This window comes from Ogataea polymorpha (assembly GCF_001664045.1).
Source record: "Ogataea polymorpha strain NCYC 495 leu1.1 chromosome Unknown OGAPOscaffold_2, whole genome shotgun sequence".
Classification (NCBI taxonomy): Eukaryota; Fungi; Ascomycota; class Pichiomycetes; order Pichiales; family Pichiaceae; genus Ogataea; species Ogataea polymorpha.
In genome coordinates this window covers 1,436,531-1,454,470 of record NW_017264699.1, presented here as the reverse complement: position 1 = coordinate 1,454,470, position 17,940 = coordinate 1,436,531, and the positions used below count along the sequence as shown (strand labels likewise).

The following is a 17,940-nucleotide window of genomic DNA, read 5'->3' as shown; positions in this document are numbered from 1 at the left end:
AGCCACCAATATGTAGCTAACGGGCGATTTCATTAGTAGCGTTCTCCATTATCCTATATACGTTCCCGCAGTCTTGCTGGTGCCAAGTGCAGGGGAAGTTCCTATATTATCGATTCGTCGCTCATACTCTGTGGGGTCCATGACGCTGGGCTGGTCGTCGTCAAGCGACGTCTTCTCGCTATTACCCCCGAGATAGGGAGGTGGGTCAGATTCCGGAGTTCCCACACGTTTCTTGGATTTTTCGAGATACGGCTTGGGTCCGAAAAATGTTTCCTCGTCTGAAGGATACTCTGGAGGCAGCTGTTCTCCCTGGTCTAGAAGAATATCGTTCTTGATCAATTTAGGGGAGTATAGCGGTGGTGCGCCGATGGTGCCCTCGTTCTGGCTCTCGCAGAAGCCCAATTTCTTCACGTTGGCTTCGATGAAAACAAACCCAATCTGACCCAGGTTCACCGAGACCGTGCAGGGCCCGCCAACCGCACCGATACATGGATAGAGCTCTGTTTTCAGGTTCTGAACGGCCTCGATGATTTTCTTCCCATTGTGCGTCACATAGACAGTACCGTTCGAGGCCTTGTAGCCAATTCCTATCACGTCTCCTTCCAGCAGCTGAGGCAAAATAACAGGCAAGTCGGGATCGTTGGGGAACGGCCTGTTGCTCAAACGCAGACACCCATCTGTCTGTACAGCCAGCGAATAAGGATGGAGTCCTGGCAGCAGAAAGTTCGGATACGGCTTTGTGCAAAGACCAACAGAAATCATGCAGCGGCGATGGTCGAAGTCGTATAGCTTGGCCTCGAAATAGACTGTGTCGTTCTTGCGGTTTCTGATCGGCACTGGCAGGTTCAAAATGGCGCTACTCTGCTCAGAGCCTACGAAAGATATTTCTGTGAGATCCTCAACGTAAAAAGGCACTTTCTTGAACTGTGCCCGCGCATAATCTGGTCTCTTGGGCTGCAACAATGCGGTCGTCTCGGACGCCTCCTCAGCCTCTGAATGGCACAAGGACTGGCTAATCTCCGATATCTGATCGTAGTATGTCTCGAAATAGAAGCTGCTGATGCCGCGGTCTCTAATTAGTAAATAGGTTGTGTCAATTTCGCCCGGGGTGTTATTAAAGCGCAGAATAGGAGGCTTTTCCTCGAAAAACTGTCTAGCCAGAGCAAAGCGTAATCTGTCCACCTCGTTCAAAGACTGAAATAGAGCCTGGTTGCGGTAGTTTGCCGGGTTATACTTCAAGACGTCGCAGATCACGTTGTTCTCGTCATGGCGAGCTCCAAGCAGCGAATCTCTAAAGAATAAGTAGTATATGAGAGTGACAAGCGCACAAATAAGCATCAGTGAGACAAGCGCACAAAACACTATTAGGTAGGTCAGCTCGGCCTGACCCAGCCCAGATGACCCGCTCATAATTTATCAGCAGTTGTTCCTAACTTTAATTTATGGGGAAGAATTGAATATCTAGGTCCATCTACAGAAAGGTTACCCTACATTTTTTTTTTCTCACATCTTGTCTAATACATTCTTACACTGATCTAGATCCCTTACAAAAGCATCTCCAGCGGGTTTTCCACGATGGTCTTCAGAGCCCTGATGAACTCACCTCCCTTGGCACCGTCCACGGTTCTGTGGTCGAACGTTCCCGTGATGTTAATCACGTCGTCGAACGCAAAGCCGTGTGGACTGGCCTTATCAGGCACTGCCTTCTTCTCAACAGTGCCGATGGCCAGAATAGCCGATTGTGGAGGGTTGAGGATCGACGTGAACAGCGTGACAGCAGGGTTCATTCCCAGATTGGAGATCGTGATGGTTCCACCCTGGAACTCTTCTGGAGACAGCTTGTTTTCCTTGGCTCTCTTGCCGAGGTCCTTGACCTCCTTGGAGATGGTCTCGAGGCCCTTGGCGTGTGCATTTTTGACAATTGGAGTGATCAATCCCGTAGGAGTGGCCACAGCAACCGAAACGTCAACGTTTGAGAACTGTCTAATGATTCCTTCCTTCTCCATGTAATAGGCGTTGACCTCAGGCACTCTCTCACAGGCTTTGGCGATGGCCTTGATCAGCAGGTCGTTGACCGAAAGCTTGTATCTGTCGTTGGCAGCAGCGTTCAGAGAGGCTCTGAGCTTGAGCAACTTCGACACAGACATTGACGAGGAAACAATGTAGTCGGGGGACGTTTGCTTCGACTCGGTCAGCCTCTTGGAGATGACCTTTCTCATGGTAGTCAATGGAATATCTTGGTATGTGGCTGCTGCTGGGGCAGCTGGGGCGGCAGAAGCTTCTGGAGCTGCTGGCTTGTAGTTTTCGACATCCTTGGCCACAATTCGTCCGTTTGGACCAGTACCTTTGATCTCCTTGAGGGAAATGCCTTTCTCCAAAGCAATAGTTTTGGCTAGTGGCGAGGCAAAGATTCTGCCGGATGGAGTAGGAGATGACTTTTTGGCTGGCTGGGATTCCTTTGGTGCCTCCTTTGGCGTTTCCTTTGGTTCCTCCTTAGGAGCAGGGGCTTTTTCCTTGGCTGGCTCGCCTGCGGCTGGAGCACCTGCATCACCGGCGTCTGCAGCGGTGAAATCCTCAAAGGCAGCAACGTCGCCGCTGTCCTCGACGTAGACGGCGACCGGCTTTCCCACAGGAATGTCCTGAGTTCCGTCTGGAACAAGGATTTTAGCCAGGAACCCCTCTTCCTGGAACTCAAAGTCCATCGACGCCTTATCGGTTTCGACCTCTGCAATGGACTCACCAGGCTGCAAAGCATCTCCAACCTTTTTGTGCCACTTCACGAGGTTTCCTTGGGTCATGGTTGGCGACAAGGCCGGCATGGTGATGACGGTGTGCTCTGGGAATTTGGAGGAGTAGTATCTTGCTAGGGCCGCAAATCTCAGCATTGGGGCTCTAGAGAGCCTGACTGCAGGACGCGAAGCTAATCTAAGCGTGGCAATGGCAGACATTTTATAGCTGGTAGGTGATGTTATGAGCAATTGCCTCGAATTAGGATTAATCAAATTCAATCAGCTGCTGTTTTTTTTCCTCGCCGTAAAAAGTCGTCCTTCGCGGATCGGTCTTTTCCTTTGCCTTTTGCAAGCGTCGATCGACTTGGCGGGGTCGATTGTTTTTTTTTTTTCGCACATTTTTTCATCTCTTGGAACAATTCTCATCATGAACGCCGGCCTGAACCTTTCTGAAGAGTCCAAAGAGAGATTATCCAAAATTCTTGACACCACCAAGACCATCGCCCACTACGGATGGATCCCTTTTATCATTTACCTGGGCTGGCAATCCACCTCCAACAGACCAAACCTCATTAACTTGCTTTCTCCCTTGCCAACTGCCTGAGTGAATATATTGTTTATGCAACTACGCTGCCTGTCTATAGATGTGTATCTAACATGTCACAGATCGTTTGGAACGTTTTCGTATATGGAAGCCCCACCACGTTGTAGTAGTCTCCGTTTATGCCTTTCATCATCAAAGCTCCCGAGCCCTGGATTTTGAATCCGCCCGCCACCTGGTGGCCTTCGCCGCACTCGCTGTATTTCCTTATAAAGTCGTTGCTCACGGACTTTTCCATAACTATCTCTGTTATTTCCGTGAACGTCTTGATCTTGCACTTGTCGGGCTTTCTTTGTGTGCTGGCGTCACTCAGCAACACCACGACTCCAGAGAAAACGCGAACGGGCTTCTCCGAGTCGCGCATCCTGCAAATTGCCCGATAATTCTCTTCTTGTGTTTTTGGCTTCTCATATATCACACCTTCGTTTTCGACAACTGTGTCGGCAGAAAGCAGCAACACGTTATCTGTTTTGTTCTCTTTCTTCAATTGATCCCAAACAGCCAGACATTTGCCTTTGGCAGTCTCTACAACGTACTCTTCTACCGTGTAATCTAGCTTCGACAGATTTTCCTCAAACTGAGACGGCCTGATTACAGGATCGAACCCCAGCATTTCTAAGATCTCCCGACGACGAGGAGACGTGGAGCAAAGATAGAAAGAGTACTTTGAGATCTTCTCGTAAACAGGATGCTCGAATTTAGTAGCCATCGTAATAACCTTGATTTCGCTATTTGCTAAAAATTATACAACCTTACACCCTCCCTATAGAGCACTAAGATCGTAATCGATATTATGCTGCTTGAGTTTCTGGAGTCTTTTCTGGTTCTGATCCTGATACTTCTTTTGCAGTTTTTCCCACCGGGCCTTGGATTTAGGCCTGTCGTTCTTGAGTTGCGCGATCTTGCTCCACGGCACGGGCTTGTACTTGGAGTTGGCTCCCTGGAACAGGTTCTCGTGCACCTTTTCAGCCGGAACAACGGCACATTGGAGCAGATGTTCAAACAGCAGGTAGTTGTTCATGGTTTCCGCAGCAATCTTGGCCACTTCTGCGTGCTCGAACTCGATAAATGCGTAATGTTTCGACTTTCCCGTCTTTTTGTTTCTCGAAAGTCTCAGCCTGACAATTTCTCCAAACTGGCTGAAGTACTTCTTCAGCTCCTTCTCCTCAAATCCATGAGGCAGTCTGCCCACATATATCACACCGTGCTTGGACTTGCTGCTAGGTTTCGAGGAGTTCTTCTTAGCGGTCTCAACAGGTTTCGTCACGGTGTGCACCGTGTGCTTGGTCTTAGTTACGTTATCCTGTTCTTTGCTTTCCTCATAGTCAGCAGACTCAAAGCCCTGGAGCTCCTCAGCGTCGTCAGAGCTGTCACTGTCACTAGGAAGCTCAATTTCATCGTTTTCCAGTTCAGACTTGACTTCTTCTTTCTTTTTCTCTGGTTTTGACTCCTCTATCAGCTCCTGACTAACCTTTTTAGTACGGGTCCTAGTCAGAATTGGCGAGCGCGAGGGAGCCTTCTTGGAAGGTGGGATCGACACAGCTTTACGGGCCATTATAATTCCTAAAAAAATATCTACTAAAAATTTTTTTGATCTGAGATTAGTGGTGTACGGATGGAGGGAGAGGTTTTTGTTGGGCGAGCCAGCCTAGTTTCTCAATCGAACAACCCCACAGAGACCATTCAAAAGGACCCCTTTCGCTAGGCAACTTGCTAATATGAGCAAAGAACAGTTCTTGGGTTCCGATATGCGGAATTTGTCGCTTGTTACAAATTCATCAGACACGATTTTTTTAACCTGATTAAGTAACTTATACGAGTACCAGATAAGAAAAAAAAAACGGACCAAAATACTTTCAAAAATTGTATCATGTCCAAAGTCTTCACAGCTGAAGAGGTCGCCCAACACAACACCAGAGATGACTTGTATATCGTCTACAAAGGTAAAGTGTACGACTGCAGCCAATACTTGGACGAACATCCAGGAGGAGAAGAGGTGATCATGGACTGCGCCGGAACCGATGCTACAGAACCATTCGAAGATATTGGACATTCGGAAGACGCCCACGAGATATTGGCTAGCCTTGAAGTGGGAGAGCTCAAAGGTGGCGTCCCTGCCAAGCCAGTTGTGTCTGCTGCATCTTCGTCATCATCCGACAGTTCTTCATTGCCTCTTGTTGCCTTAGCCGGCCTTATTCTTGCCGTCGGAGCCTTTTTGTTCCTTAGAACGTGATTACATGGTTGGGTATGTTGGAGGCAAAGTCATAAGACGCCTATAGTTTGTTGAGCAGATTATAGGTTTAATAAATTAATTTCTATATCAACTGATCTTCATGGTCAACAATGATTCGCGGACTTGCGGGATCGGGCACTGGCTTTGCTGAAAGACCCGTTCACGAGCCGGATCGTGCCTTTTCTCGCTTGTTCTTACTAATTCCCAGCTTTTTATTCGTCGAGATCTAGCGGTTACCCGGACACGTTGGCACAAACTCGTTTAGCGAGTTCAAGGCGACCACTTGCAACTCCCCAAGCTCCAGGTATCTGTCCTACTCATACACGCTCACCTTTCGTTTCTGTTCAGATCTTGAGCTGTCCAATAGCTGCTTTTTGCGGAGTTCCCTGCACCTCCCAACCATGGCTTAGACAGACCCGTCGATCGACCATTTCTGGGCTCCAAACAATCTTGTGCAATGCAGAAGATGCATTTCTTGATAGAAACAAGCCGGCACTGTTCTCGCACCATGTTATCAGAAAATCCTTTGCTATCCAATCACAAGTTATATGGCAATACCACTTTCTGGCCAAATACCTGGCTCAATGTTTAACCGAAGCCAGCTACAATAATTGGCTGTGTAATATTTTTTTTTTTGTACTATTTATATCTTCAACATCACAAGTGCTTCCCGATGCTTCCCTCGCTTCTGACTTTTTTCGCGTTACTGGTTGGGATTTTTGGTTTGGAGGATGAACATGTGCTGGAAAACGACAGAGCATTTCAGACGTGTGCGTATGTGGCCAACTATGAGAATTCGAGGTTGTTTTTCATCTCGCAGCATTTCAGTCCTGAAATCACAGTCAAGTTCCAAAACCTGCCGGGTGCGACGGTCGACACGCTTCTGATTTCCGGCAGCGATTTGGAGCGGGTGAAACTTGATCCATTGCCAATGGTCAAGGTTTGCGACGAGAGCGCCATTAAGAAGAAGCTGTGCACGTATCCGTCTCTTGACCAGCTGAAATTACGCATGACCCTCGACGAACTGATCGACAGTGAAGAGTTCGAGTTTCCGATTGAACATTACAAGCTCATTCCATCTGAGCTGCCGGACAATAAGCACAAGTTCGAGATTAAAAATACGGCCATTTACTGTGTGGTATTCACGGCTCATGATATTCCTGCCGACGTGGGAAATTTGCGTGTTGTTGTCGATTGGAAACAGAGCTTTGGTAATCTGTTGGTGTCCGACTATCACTACCTGTACTGGGACTTTACGCTTTTCTTGTCCTACGTGATGCTTCTTGCCCTTTTTGCCGCATACTTGTACCGCAAAGTGCGTCTGGACAAAACCAATGCCATTTTATCGAACTCCATTTGGTTCAAACAGTTCACCATCCAGGTTAAGCTTTTATTTTACATTGCCGGTACTGCCTTCGGTTTTTTCAGCTCTGTCATAATCTACTCGCAGCTCAACAAGTACGGTTACGGTTACTACGGCAGTCTGAGTATGATCCTCATGAACGCTTGCATGCTCACTTTCAGCGCGACTTTCACGGTATGGATCGTGTACAACTGCCTGATTATCTCCTCGGGGTTCCTATTCTTTAGCAATATGAAGAGCCCGAAGAAGCTGAGAATTTTCAGAACCCTATGTGCGTTCCTCTTTCTTCAGCTTCTTCTCTTTGCTGTCGAAGAGTCTTCGGTGTATTCTATTCTTGGAGGCAGGGCCTCTTTTCTCAGTGACTTTATTTTCGTGCAACTGGTTGTCGTGTACTTTCTCTGTTGCTACTACGCATGGCGAACGTACAAGCAGCTCACCAACCAGAGCCTGCGTACAAAGATCCTGCTCACGTTTGCTCTGCTCACAATTATGAGCCTGGCTGAACTAATTTTGAGAGGAAGAGTGCTTTACGACTACGTGAACGAGCTCTTCCTCGAAATGGCGAATGTCACCACCACGGCCTACACTCTTAATTACCTCATTACCATCGCTCTTGTGCTGATATGGAAAGACACGAACCTGCAAAATGGCGAGTTTTTGGTGAAATAGACCTCAAACGTATAGTAATTGATAAAGCCTCCAAAGAGTGAGAACGTAGCGTGCTGTCCAATCATAGTGCCCGTATTCTTTCGCGAACACTTCAGTTCCATAAAATAGCCTGACTTTGCTGAGTTGGGCATTCCAACAGCAAGTGCAGCTAGTTCTGCTATCGTAGCAGTGCCTTAAGGAATTCGCCGGCCCAGCAGCCGTAACCACAACTCTCTGGGAGTGGCATCAAGGACGACAGCCACCACCGCCGTCAGATATCATAGTTTTCTTTGGCCAGCTCAGCCTCCAGAGCCGCACTACATAGTGGACCGCCATGTCTTGGGACCTCACGAACCCCGTGGTACCGTTCCGCTTATCGACACTGGTGGTGGTGTACGGATGTAATTGGTAGATCTCGTTCCTGTCGTATACCGAAAAAATTAACTGCAATTTTTTGTATAAACAGTCAATCACAATCGGATCATTTCTCATACATTCTTTTGGCGTTTTTGAAAAGATGGAGTTTCTGACGAACCATTATTCGACTGTGAACTCAACTACATTGATTGATGCCATCAAGGGGTTCGACTATGTTACCCTGAAATCGGCTGTTCAATCTCTTTGGCAACAGACTCCCTGGTGGCAGATAGTTGCCATCATCCTGGCTTTCGTTGTGGCCTACGACCAGATTGCATACCAGATATACAAGGGATCAATTGCTGGTCCGCGTTTCAAATTCTGGCCCGTGATTGGCCCATTTTTGGAGTCCTTGGACCCTAAGTTTGAGGAGTACCAGAGCAAATGGGCTTCCGGACCCTTGTCCTGTGTTTCGATTTTCCACAAGTTTGTTGTGATTGCTTCCACCAGGGACCTTGCTAGAAAGATCTTCCAGTCGCCAAAGTACGTCAAGCCGTGTGTTGTTGATGTTGCCGTGAAAATTTTGAGACCATCCAACTGGGTTTTCATGGACGGTAAGGAACACTCGGAATATAGAAAGGGGCTGAACGGGCTGTTTACGAAAAGCTCTCTGGAGCTGTACCTCCCAGACCAAGAGAAAATCATGGACAAGTACATCAATCTGTTTGCAGACATGACCAAAGACGAGCCAACTGTGTTCTTCCCAGTGTTCAGAGAGGTGATGTGTGCGATTTCTCTGAAGACGTTTTGCGGCGATTACATTACCAATGCTCAAATCAAGGAAATTGCTGACAATTACTATCTGATTACCGCGGCCTTGGAGCTTGTCAACTTCCCTATCATCATTCCTTACACCAAAACGTGGTACGGAAAGAAAATCGCTGATATGACGATGAAAGTCTTCGAAGAGTGCGCACAGATGGCCAAGGACCATATCGATGCCGGTGGAAAGCCAAAGTGTGTTATGGATGCCTGGGTGAAGGTCATGAAGGAGGCCAGAGACAGCAAAGACAAACAATCTTTGGATGCCAAGATATTGATTAGGGAGTTTTCCAACAAAGAGATCTCCGAAGCCGTGTTCACCTTCCTGTTTGCTTCCCAGGACGCCTCTTCCTCTCTTTGCTGCTGGCTCTTTCAAATTGTGGCTGATAGACCAGACGTTCTGAAGAAAATTAGAGAAGAGCAGCTCAGAATTAGAAATGGAAACCCATACGAGCCTCTTACCGGTAAGCTGATTGACGAGATGAAGTACACCAACATGGTTGTCAGAGAGACGTTGAGATACAGACCACCGGTGCTTATGGTTCCTCACGTTGTGAAAGAGGCCTATCCTGTCAGCGAAAATTACACTATTCCTAAGGGAGCCATGGTGGTGCCAACATTGTACCCTGCTTTGCACGACCCAGAGGCCTACGAGAATCCTGATGAGTTTGTGCCGGAGAGATGGGAAGAAGGTTCGCCTGCGTGGGCCGCCACGAAGAACTGGCTTGTCTTTGGTACCGGTGTGCATAGATGTCTGGGACAAACTTACGTGCTCATGACGTTTACTGCTTTCATCGGAAAGGCTGCTATGTTCCTGGACTTTGACCACAAGGTCACGGAATTGAGCGAGCAGATCAAGGTGTTTGCCACCATATTCCCCAAAGACGACGTGATCATGCAATTCAGACGCAGAGACCCTACCGTGGTTGAGTAGTTGCCCTATTTATGTACCATTTTTACTATCTACTACACACATCCTTACACCGGTAACGCCCCTGATCAGATAAGTTGTGTATTCTTGTTTTTTTTTTTCAATCCCCGGCTCCCGACTGCATTTCACGTGACCTTTCGTCACCAGCCTTTTGCACCGCCACCCGCAGCGCTCAAAGCCCGCCAATAAAACCGGCTCATATAATAAGCGACACCTAAAAACGATCGGGCACTAGCCTCAGTGTGGCTTCTTTCGCGGAGAAGCAGATCTAAGAGAGCTAAAAAGTTTTATATTTGCAAATCTGCACCTTTCTAGTGCTATCCATGGCTTCTGTCACTCTTCAACAGGCGTTCGCACAGGTTGCAGTCGCCTTGCAATCCGAATCCGGATTCAAGGCCTATTCGGTTGATCCGGTGGAGAAATCTTCGCAAATCGAGTCCCTGTCGGCTAACGACTGTCTCCAGTTCATCGAGGACTCCCAGGCCACTGTGCTGGGACTGCATTCTGATGACTTGCTCAAGCAATTGCCTATCATATCCCACTCCACGCAGAAATTCATCATCAATTCTCCAATCACTAATGACGACTACTCTGTTGTTTTGGCATTCAAGGACCTTGGAATACCTATCTTGATTTCTTCCAACCCACAAGAAGCGCTTGACTTTTTCATCCTTTCATATCTGGTTTCGAAATTCACAGATGGTGCCGTGCTCCACTTTTATTTGTCCCAGTCTCAGAGCCTCAAGTCGTACCCTGAGTCCAGTATTGTCAAGGTGTACGCCAGCTTTCAGGGCCAGGATCTCGAGTCTGCCTTTGGTGCTCTCAAAGAGCTCACTGGTCACTCCTATTCGGAATTTGAGTTTTTGAACTCCTCCTGGTTCTCCAGATACGACCAGATCTTGCTGTTGCTGGGCAACCAGAACGTTCTAAGTTCTGCTCTTCCGTCTGGAGTCGGCCTCATTTCCGTCAAAGTCTACAGACCATTCAACGTTGCCAAGCTTGCCAAACTGGTCTCGTCATACTCCCGCGTGCTGCAAATTCTGGAGCAGAGTTCTGTGCAGCTGGACTTCCAGCCGCTTCTGCTGGATATTCTGGACTTGTTGCCCCAGTTTTCGTCTGTCATATCCAGCCAGTTGCTGAAGGTCGACTCGTCGAACGTCGACGACGTGCTTAGTGACCTGTTCGCCAATTCTGAGCTCGACGAGCCGGTGCAGAACATGACTTTGGGAAAACCTTTCAAATCTGTCTCTGCCACCGTTTCGCGCTCCTCTTCACTCTCTGAAGATATCTATGTCAGATTGTTGCGCCAGGCCGTTCCTAATCTTTCTGTGCTGAACAACACAGTGCTGAATCCGTCTCCAGAATTTGCTTTTGGAAAGTTCCTGTACGAGGAGGAGCAGAGAAACAAACTAATCAATCTTATTGAGGACAGTTTGGGCGAGTTTGCTGGATCTTCTCTTAGTGACAAGCTTGCCGCATGGCTGATCAAAGCCAAGGAGGGAGACGAGGTCGATGGCACAGAGCTGGCTGCTGAGCTGGCCCAGTCCAAGGCACCTGTCGTCAGAGACATTCTAGCCCTGAAGGAGTATCTGACCGTGAAGACGAGCTGGCTGATAGGTTCGGACAAGTGGTGTTTTGACCAAGGACTCTCAACACTGCACCAAGTGCTCAAGACCAACAAGAGAGTCAAGCTGCTGATCATAGACTCGGATTCGTCGCTGAACAGAAAACAGGGCAAAAAAAATGCAGGGTTGTATGCGATGAACTACGGCAACTCGTACGTTGCGTCGGTGGCTCTGTACTCGTCGTACTCGCAAACGCTAACTGCGCTTTTGGAGGCCAACAAGTTTGGCAACGGTCCGGCCATTGTGCTGGCGTACTTGCCGCACTACGAAGACCATCTCGAGATCCTTAAGGACACCAAGAGCTCTGTCGATACTGGTTACTGGCCGCTTTACAGATACAATCCGTTCCTGGAAAACGAAGAGGACCAGTTCCAGCTGGACTCGTCCTTCATCAGGAACGAGCTCAAGGAGTTCCTTGACAGAGAAAACAGGCTCACAATGCTGGCTGCCAAGAGCCCGAAACTCGACTTCAACCTCAAATCGTACAACAACATGGTGGAGAAGAAGATGAACGAGAAGTCCAAGGACGCGTTCAGCAAGATGCTTGAGAACCTCAGCGGCGAGCCATTGACGATCGCATTTGCGTCTGACGGAGGCAACGCCGAGAACCTGGCCAAGAAGATGGGCAGAAGAGGAGCCGCCAAGGGCCTCAAGATCAAGCTTCTGGCCATGGACGATTTCTCCTTGGACGACCTGGCCATGGAGACCAATGTTATTTTTATCACGTCCACGTCTGGACAGGGAGAGTTCCCAACCAACGGTAAGCTGTTCTGGGAGGCTCTCAAATCCAGCACACTTGACCTTGCCAACCTCAAATTTTCTGTGTTTGGTCTGGGAGACTCGAAGTACTGGCCAAGGAAGGAGGACGCTCATTACTACAACAAGCCGGCTCAGGATCTGTTCAAGAAATTGACTCTGCTGGGCGCCAACGTTCTAGCAGACTTGGGGCTCGGAGACGATCAGGACGCCGACGGCTACAACACCGGCTATAACGCCTGGGAGCCAAAGGTTTGGGAGGCCCTGGGTGTGTCTGTGGAGAATGGGGATGAGCCTCCGCCAATAACGAACGAGGACATTAAGATCAACTCCAACTTCCTCAGAGGAACCATTGCAGAAGGGTTGCAGGATGCCAGCACTGGCGCCATTTCTGCGTCCGACCAGCAATTGACCAAGTTCCACGGTATCTATATGCAGGACGACAGAGACGTGAGAGAGCAACGCAAGAAGGAAGGCCTCGAGCCTGCGTACGCATTCATGGCGCGTGTGCGTCTTCCGGGAGGCGTTGCTACGCCGGACCAGTGGCTCAAAATCGACGAGCTGTCGAGCTCGAACGGCAACGGCACCTTCAAGATCACCACCAGAGCCACGTTCCAGCTGCATGGCGTGATCAAGTCGAAATTGAAGCCTACCATCAAAGGCATCAACACGGCTCTGATGGACACGCTTGCTGCGTGCGGTGATGTCAACAGAAACGTCATGTGTTCTGCTCTGCCTTCGAACCAGCACCTGCACTCACAGCTGGTGGAGACGTCCAAAATTATTTCCAAGCATCTGCTACCATCCACCACCGCCTACCACGAGCTGTGGCTCGACGATCTGGATCTCGAAAGAGGCATTGAGGGCGGCCCTAGAAAGATCAAGGTGGGTGGCGACTCTATTCAGGACGTAGAGCCACTGTACGGCCCTACATACCTGCCAAGAAAGTTCAAGGTTGTGCTGACTCTGCCTCCATACAACGACGTGGACGTCTATGCGCACGACATTGGGCTGATTGCCATTGTGGAAAACAACAATATCATCGGCTACAACGTGCTGGTGGGTGGTGGAATGGGAACCACGCACAACAACACCAAGACGTATCCAAGAACGGGCTCGATGTTTGGTTTCTGTCCGGTGGAAGACATCCACATTGTGTGCGAAAAAGTGATGATTGTCCAGAGAGACAACGGTGACAGAAAAAATAGAAAGCACGCGAGATTGAAGTACACGATCGACGACATGGGCGTTGACGTGTACAAGAGCAAGGTCGAGCAGCTGTGGGGCAAGAAGTTCGACGCTCCGAAACCGTTCAAGATCGACTCCAACATCGACTATTTTGGCTGGTGCAAGGATGAGGTCGGCCTCAACCACTACACCTGCTTCATCGAGAACGGAAGAATCGAGGACACAGTGGAGGCCCCTCAGAAGACCGGACTGAGCAAGATCGCGCGCTACATGAAAGAGCACGATTTTGGCGAGTTCAGACTGACGGGAAACCAGCACATTTTACTGTCGAATGTCCCTGACCAGCACCTGAGCACACTCAAGGAGATAATGAAGGAGCATAAGCTGGACAAGACTAACTTCTCTGCGCTGAGGCTCTCGTCGTCGTCCTGTGTGGCCCTGCCAACGTGTGGTCTGGCTATGGCTGAGGCCGAGAGATACCTGCCTGTGCTCATTTCGAAGCTGGAGGCAGAACTTGAGAACCTTGGTCTGAGAAACGACTCTATTGTAATGAGAATGACGGGATGTCCTAACGGATGTGCCAGACCATGGCTTGCGGAAGTTGCACTTGTTGGAAAGGCTCCTGGCTCCTACAACATGATGCTTGGTGGAGGATACAAGGGAGAACGTCTGAACAAGCTGTACAGAACCAACGTGGACGAGCAGCAGGTGCTCGACATTCTGGTGCCAATGTTTAGAAGATGGTCGCTAGAGAGATACGAAGGAGAGCATTTCGGAGACTTTGTGATCCGTGCCGGGTATATCAAGCCAACCACCGAAGGCAAGACTTTCTGGGACGATCTGCCAGAAGACCTTTAGGATAAATTATTAAATATATATTCAGAAATTGGATGCGGTAAATATTATAAAGCGGATGCAGATGACGGATTTTCTAGCTGTCGCAGGACTTTCAGCAGGGTCAGCTGGTCCAGAGGCATCTCGCGCTCGAGTTCCAGGATGTTGCGGATTTTGATGTCCCAGAACTTGCGCAGGATCTTGTTCAGTCTGTTCTTCACCTTGAGGCTGATTTCCTCGGCCTGTCTGTCTCCTGCCTGTCGCAGCAGCCGTTCTCTGCGTGCTGTTTCTCGTTTGAACCGCTGAATCAGCCGCTGCTTATGCACTTTCGATAACCGGGGCGGCCCTGAAGAAGCCATCGGATGGTTATATTGATGTTTATATCAAGGTTTATTTTTATTTATCTTTTCTTTCCCTTGCACTACCAAACGTAGTGGCGAAAAAAAACGGATTCGAATCCAACACTAGTATTCAAAATGGTTTTGGAGGCATGCATGATAGTCATTGACAACTCCGAGTATATGAGAAATGGCGACTACCCTACATCGCGGTACCAGGCACAGTTGCACACGGTGGAATTGATTTTCAGACGCAAAACCAACGCCAATCCAGAGAGCACCGTAGGACTGATGACCATGGCTGGGGAGTCGCCGCGGGTGGTCAGCAACCTCACCACAGAGTACGGAAAAGTGCTCAGTGGACTGCATCAGAGCCGGATAGAGGGACAGAGCAAGCTTGTGGACGGTATACAGGTGGCGTGTTTGGCATTGAAAAATCGACAAAACAAGGCACAGAAACAGCGTGTGATTGTGTTTGTGGGGTCGCCAATCACGGACAGCGAGGCTGATCTGGATAAGCTGGCTAAGCGGCTGAAAAAGAACGGCATATCTATTGATTTCATCAATTTCGGAGAGCAACAGATCAACACTGAGAAGCTCGAGAGGTTCATTTCGCTGGCCAATAGCAATGACTCGTCGCATCTGGTCACTGTTCCTCCTGGCCCCAATCTTCTGTACGAACAGGTGGACCGGTCTGCTCTGTTCCAGGAAGAGGGGGGCGCTTCTGGAGGCATGGGTATGGGAGACGAGTTTGGCTTCGACGACCCCAACATGGACCCCGAGCTGGCATTGGCGATCAGGTTGTCGCTCGAAGAGGAGCGTGCCAGACAGGAAAGAGAACAGGCGCCAGCCGAGAGCAATCTGGAAGCAGTGAAAGAGGAACCAAAGGGCGACGATAAGATGGATGAATCTAACTAATGAGAAAAAATTAAAGCCGCATAGTGTTGCTTTAGCGCGTAGAGTGAGGATAAAATAGAACAAGATCCGCCTTTTTCTTGGTCTTTTGGATCTCGTACTTCACTTTGCTTTCATCTTCAGCCCATAAGATGCTGGATGCTGGTTATAAACGAAACTCGTCCAGTAACAAATTCGATCAGGCTAGTCCTAGGTAAGTTTTGGTAGCGGTATCCACAAGCTAACATAGCAAGACACGACAATGTCAGATCGGCACTCTCTCCAACAAAGGAAAACCCCAAGAGCTCATCTTCGAAGAGTCAGTATATTGGCTACCAACAAGCGCTGCAGCAAGAATATTCCTATCTTATTTCTATGCAGAACAAGTGCTTATTTGCGGTCCCCTTGACCAAGGAAACGTTTTTGGAGGCGTACAGCAAGGGCAAGTGGAACCTATCGACCGTGCCATGTCCATCGTGCTATGCAAACACTACGCTTTTGAGACCTCCAGAGGCGTACAACGAGGCGAAACGACTAAAAGCTGTCGATTCGTACTCGGGCCTGCCCCATTGGGACAACACGCAAAGATTCAATTCACTGCTAACCAAAACCATGAACATGTTTGAATGCAATGGAGCTTCCATCAGCCTGATCGACACAAGGTACCAAGTTGTCAAATTCCAGCACAACCTGGGTTTCAAAGAGTGTGCCAGAACTGTCTCCATCGATGCTCATGCCATTCTTTCTGCTGGATTCTTTGCTCTAACCGATGCCTCCCAAGATTGGAGAACCGTCAGCAATCCGCTGGTCAAAGGTCCGCCAGGTATAAGGTACTATGTTGCTGTTCCTCTGACCACTGCTTCCAAGGATGTCATTGGCACGTTTGCCATTTTTGACGCTTTTCCAAGGACGAAAATCGAGGAAAACACCATTTCTATTATGCAACAGATCGCGGCAGAGATCATGGAGTATCTGGATGAAGTGCATGTCTCTGTGGCTGACACCAGCACCACGGTTCATTGCAGCTCTGTAACCTCGCCGACGTCTGCAGAAAACACAAAAATCATGCTGAAGAAGTATGGCAGAGCCACTAGCAGTGACGTTTTAGGGTCCATCTACGAGAGGGACGGGTCAGGAAGTCGGTATCAGCAGCACAGTCATCTGAGATTCAGCAAATACAGCACGCCTCTGGGAGACTTGATTGATCTGAATGTCTGGAGAAGTCTTTTAGGGTGCATGAATGCAGTTTCTGCTTCCAAAATGCTCTCGCACATTCTCATTGAGAGGCTGGGCTTCAACTGTGTTTACGTGATGAACATCAGAGTCACGGAGCTATTCAGAATCAACTCTGACCTGTTTCCCAAGGAAAACGAGATTGAGAGCGAGACATACAAGTTCAAAGACATGCTGCAATCAGTCAGTGACGAGAACATCAATGTGAAGCTTCTGGGCGGAGAAGGGTATCCGGAGAACTTGAATGTGGCCACTTTCCAGCCCAACTTTCATTACAAGGCGTTCAAGTCGGACTTTGGAATCATATACGACTCCAGGGACAGCAAGGCCAAGTACCACTCCGGGATTTGCATGCCGTTCTTCCGTAAGACGCCCAAGCTGGTTCGGAGACGCAAAATGAGTAAAAGCCAGCGAGCCTCGGCAAAGAACCGCGATGAGACGTTGCAGTTGTACCACAAGTCTGGGGGCTGTCTGATCACATGTTTCAGTACTGCGAATAAAGATCTGAATGATAGGGAAATTGGTTACATTTACGGCTGTGCTTCGATTCTCCGCAGACTCTACTTTATGAGCTAGTCGACATAGGGATAATAATATACATGTTTTTCTTTTAGAGGTTTGTGGCGAGATCGCGGAGCTTGATCTTGTTTGGGTTCTTCGGGTCGGCAACTATGATGTTGTTGAGAATGAGGTATCGAATGAGCGGGTCGTCTTTATTGTCCACCTCCAGCAGTTTCGAGTTGCCGGTGCTTGTGATGGAGTTGTTGAGCAGAATTTCCAGCAGTTTGAGGAATTTCTGTTTTCTCTCGTCCAGCTCTTCTTCCGTGAAAAGTGCCTCGAATTCTTTCCGCAGGATATAATCCACGATAAGTTTTTTCGATATTTCGATTAGTTTTGTAGATCTGTCGACCAATTTTGCCTGTTTCTGTAAATACGCGTCTTTAATGTTGTCTCCAACTGTGTGGCTCAACAGCAGTTGTTTCTTGTCCATCTCTTGCTGTATGCGCTCGTTTAGTTCAGTCTTCAGAATATCAAACACGGCATTAGTGTTTGCCATGTCGTCTGCGCGGCTCTGAAGCTCGTTATTGGTGCTGGCCATTTGCGCGAGCGACGTGTTGATGGCTTCCAATTGCGTGCTCAGATTATTTTGCGCCAATGAAAGCCCGATCAGGTCGTTCCGCGGTGGACGGAACGGGACCTTGTCTAGCGTGTCAGTCAACGCTATCTGAGACACTTTTGACGAGTCGCTCGTGTTCTGCTGCCTCAACATCTCCAGCTGCTTCTCGGCAGCCATGAGTAGTCGTTTTTTGAGTGCTATTTGGCTCTCCAGGTTTTTTTTGTATGTTGTGTCGTACTCGGGTGTCAGCTCAATGTCAGACATGAGAAAT

The 17,940-nt window shown here is 48.7% G+C and overlaps 13 protein-coding genes across 13 annotated transcripts; 7 read left to right on the top strand and 6 right to left on the bottom strand.

Moving 5' to 3' along the window:
* Positions 1-43: 43 nt before the first annotated feature.
* Positions 44-1,410, bottom strand: OGAPODRAFT_93133 (uncharacterized protein; the record flags this gene model as incomplete). Its single annotated transcript, XM_018357280.1, has 1 exon — positions 44-1,410. One exon carries the CDS (start codon positions 1,408-1,410, stop codon positions 49-51), a length of 1,362 nt encoding a protein of 453 aa, XP_018212718.1. The 3' UTR covers positions 44-48.
* A 92-nt stretch (positions 1,411-1,502) lies between these two features.
* Positions 1,503-2,976, bottom strand: OGAPODRAFT_15951 (dihydrolipoamide acetyltransferase component of pyruvate dehydrogenase complex). The gene has a single exon (XM_018354075.1). It carries the CDS (start codon positions 2,946-2,948, stop codon positions 1,545-1,547), a length of 1,404 nt encoding a protein of 467 aa, XP_018212717.1. The 5' UTR covers positions 2,949-2,976; the 3' UTR covers positions 1,503-1,544.
* A 180-nt stretch (positions 2,977-3,156) lies between these two features.
* OGAPODRAFT_46137 (uncharacterized protein) lies at positions 3,157-3,333 on the top strand (the record flags this gene model as incomplete). The annotated part of the gene is made up of 1 exon (XM_018355512.1): positions 3,157-3,333. One exon carries the CDS (start codon positions 3,157-3,159, stop codon positions 3,331-3,333), a length of 177 nt encoding a protein of 58 aa, XP_018212716.1.
* On the bottom strand, positions 3,321-4,045 carry OGAPODRAFT_15950 (uncharacterized protein). The gene has a single exon (XM_018354074.1). It carries the CDS (start codon positions 4,037-4,039, stop codon positions 3,368-3,370), a length of 672 nt encoding a protein of 223 aa, XP_018212715.1. The 5' UTR covers positions 4,040-4,045; the 3' UTR covers positions 3,321-3,367.
* An 8-nt stretch (positions 4,046-4,053) lies between these two features.
* Positions 4,054-4,885, bottom strand: OGAPODRAFT_93130 (uncharacterized protein; the record flags this gene model as incomplete). The annotated part of the gene is made up of 1 exon (XM_018357279.1): positions 4,054-4,885. One exon carries the CDS (start codon positions 4,883-4,885, stop codon positions 4,094-4,096), a length of 792 nt encoding a protein of 263 aa, XP_018212714.1. The 3' UTR covers positions 4,054-4,093.
* A 318-nt stretch (positions 4,886-5,203) lies between these two features.
* Positions 5,204-5,431, top strand: OGAPODRAFT_44328 (uncharacterized protein; the record flags this gene model as incomplete). The annotated part of the gene is made up of 1 exon (XM_018355465.1): positions 5,204-5,431. A coding segment is annotated over one exon (228 nt), but the record flags the coding sequence as incomplete, so codon positions are not given.
* Positions 5,432-6,236: 805 nt separating this feature from the next.
* Positions 6,237-7,624, top strand: OGAPODRAFT_75733 (uncharacterized protein; the record flags this gene model as incomplete). The annotated part of the gene is made up of 1 exon (XM_018356071.1): positions 6,237-7,624. The coding sequence occupies one exon, from the start codon at positions 6,237-6,239 to the stop codon at positions 7,593-7,595; it is 1,359 nt and encodes a 452-aa protein (XP_018212712.1). The 3' UTR covers positions 7,596-7,624.
* A 436-nt stretch (positions 7,625-8,060) lies between these two features.
* On the top strand, positions 8,061-9,719 carry OGAPODRAFT_98776 (uncharacterized protein). Its single transcript, XM_018358046.1, has one exon. It carries the CDS (start codon positions 8,092-8,094, stop codon positions 9,685-9,687), a length of 1,596 nt encoding a protein of 531 aa, XP_018212711.1. The 5' UTR covers positions 8,061-8,091; the 3' UTR covers positions 9,688-9,719.
* A 338-nt stretch (positions 9,720-10,057) lies between these two features.
* OGAPODRAFT_86546 (uncharacterized protein) lies at positions 10,058-14,162 on the top strand. The gene has a single exon (XM_018356838.1). It carries the CDS (start codon positions 10,902-10,904, stop codon positions 14,109-14,111), a length of 3,210 nt encoding a protein of 1,069 aa, XP_018212710.1. The 5' UTR covers positions 10,058-10,901; the 3' UTR covers positions 14,112-14,162.
* OGAPODRAFT_7383 (uncharacterized protein) lies at positions 14,156-14,446 on the bottom strand (the record flags this gene model as incomplete). The annotated part of the gene is made up of 2 exons (XM_018355870.1): positions 14,156-14,363; positions 14,388-14,446. 2 exons carry the CDS (start codon positions 14,444-14,446, stop codon positions 14,156-14,158), a joined length of 267 nt encoding a protein of 88 aa, XP_018212709.1.
* A 117-nt stretch (positions 14,447-14,563) lies between these two features.
* OGAPODRAFT_40984 (uncharacterized protein) lies at positions 14,564-15,262 on the top strand (the record flags this gene model as incomplete). The annotated part of the gene is made up of 1 exon (XM_018355404.1): positions 14,564-15,262. A coding segment is annotated over one exon (699 nt), but the record flags the coding sequence as incomplete, so codon positions are not given.
* Positions 15,263-15,694: 432 nt separating this feature from the next.
* OGAPODRAFT_7381 (uncharacterized protein) lies at positions 15,695-17,128 on the top strand (the record flags this gene model as incomplete). The annotated part of the gene is made up of 1 exon (XM_018355869.1): positions 15,695-17,128. One exon carries the CDS (start codon positions 15,695-15,697, stop codon positions 17,126-17,128), a length of 1,434 nt encoding a protein of 477 aa, XP_018212707.1.
* A 34-nt stretch (positions 17,129-17,162) lies between these two features.
* Positions 17,163-17,933, bottom strand: OGAPODRAFT_93123 (uncharacterized protein; the record flags this gene model as incomplete). Its single annotated transcript, XM_018357277.1, has 1 exon — positions 17,163-17,933. One exon carries the CDS (start codon positions 17,931-17,933, stop codon positions 17,163-17,165), a length of 771 nt encoding a protein of 256 aa, XP_018212706.1.
* Positions 17,934-17,940: the final 7 nt, after the last annotated feature.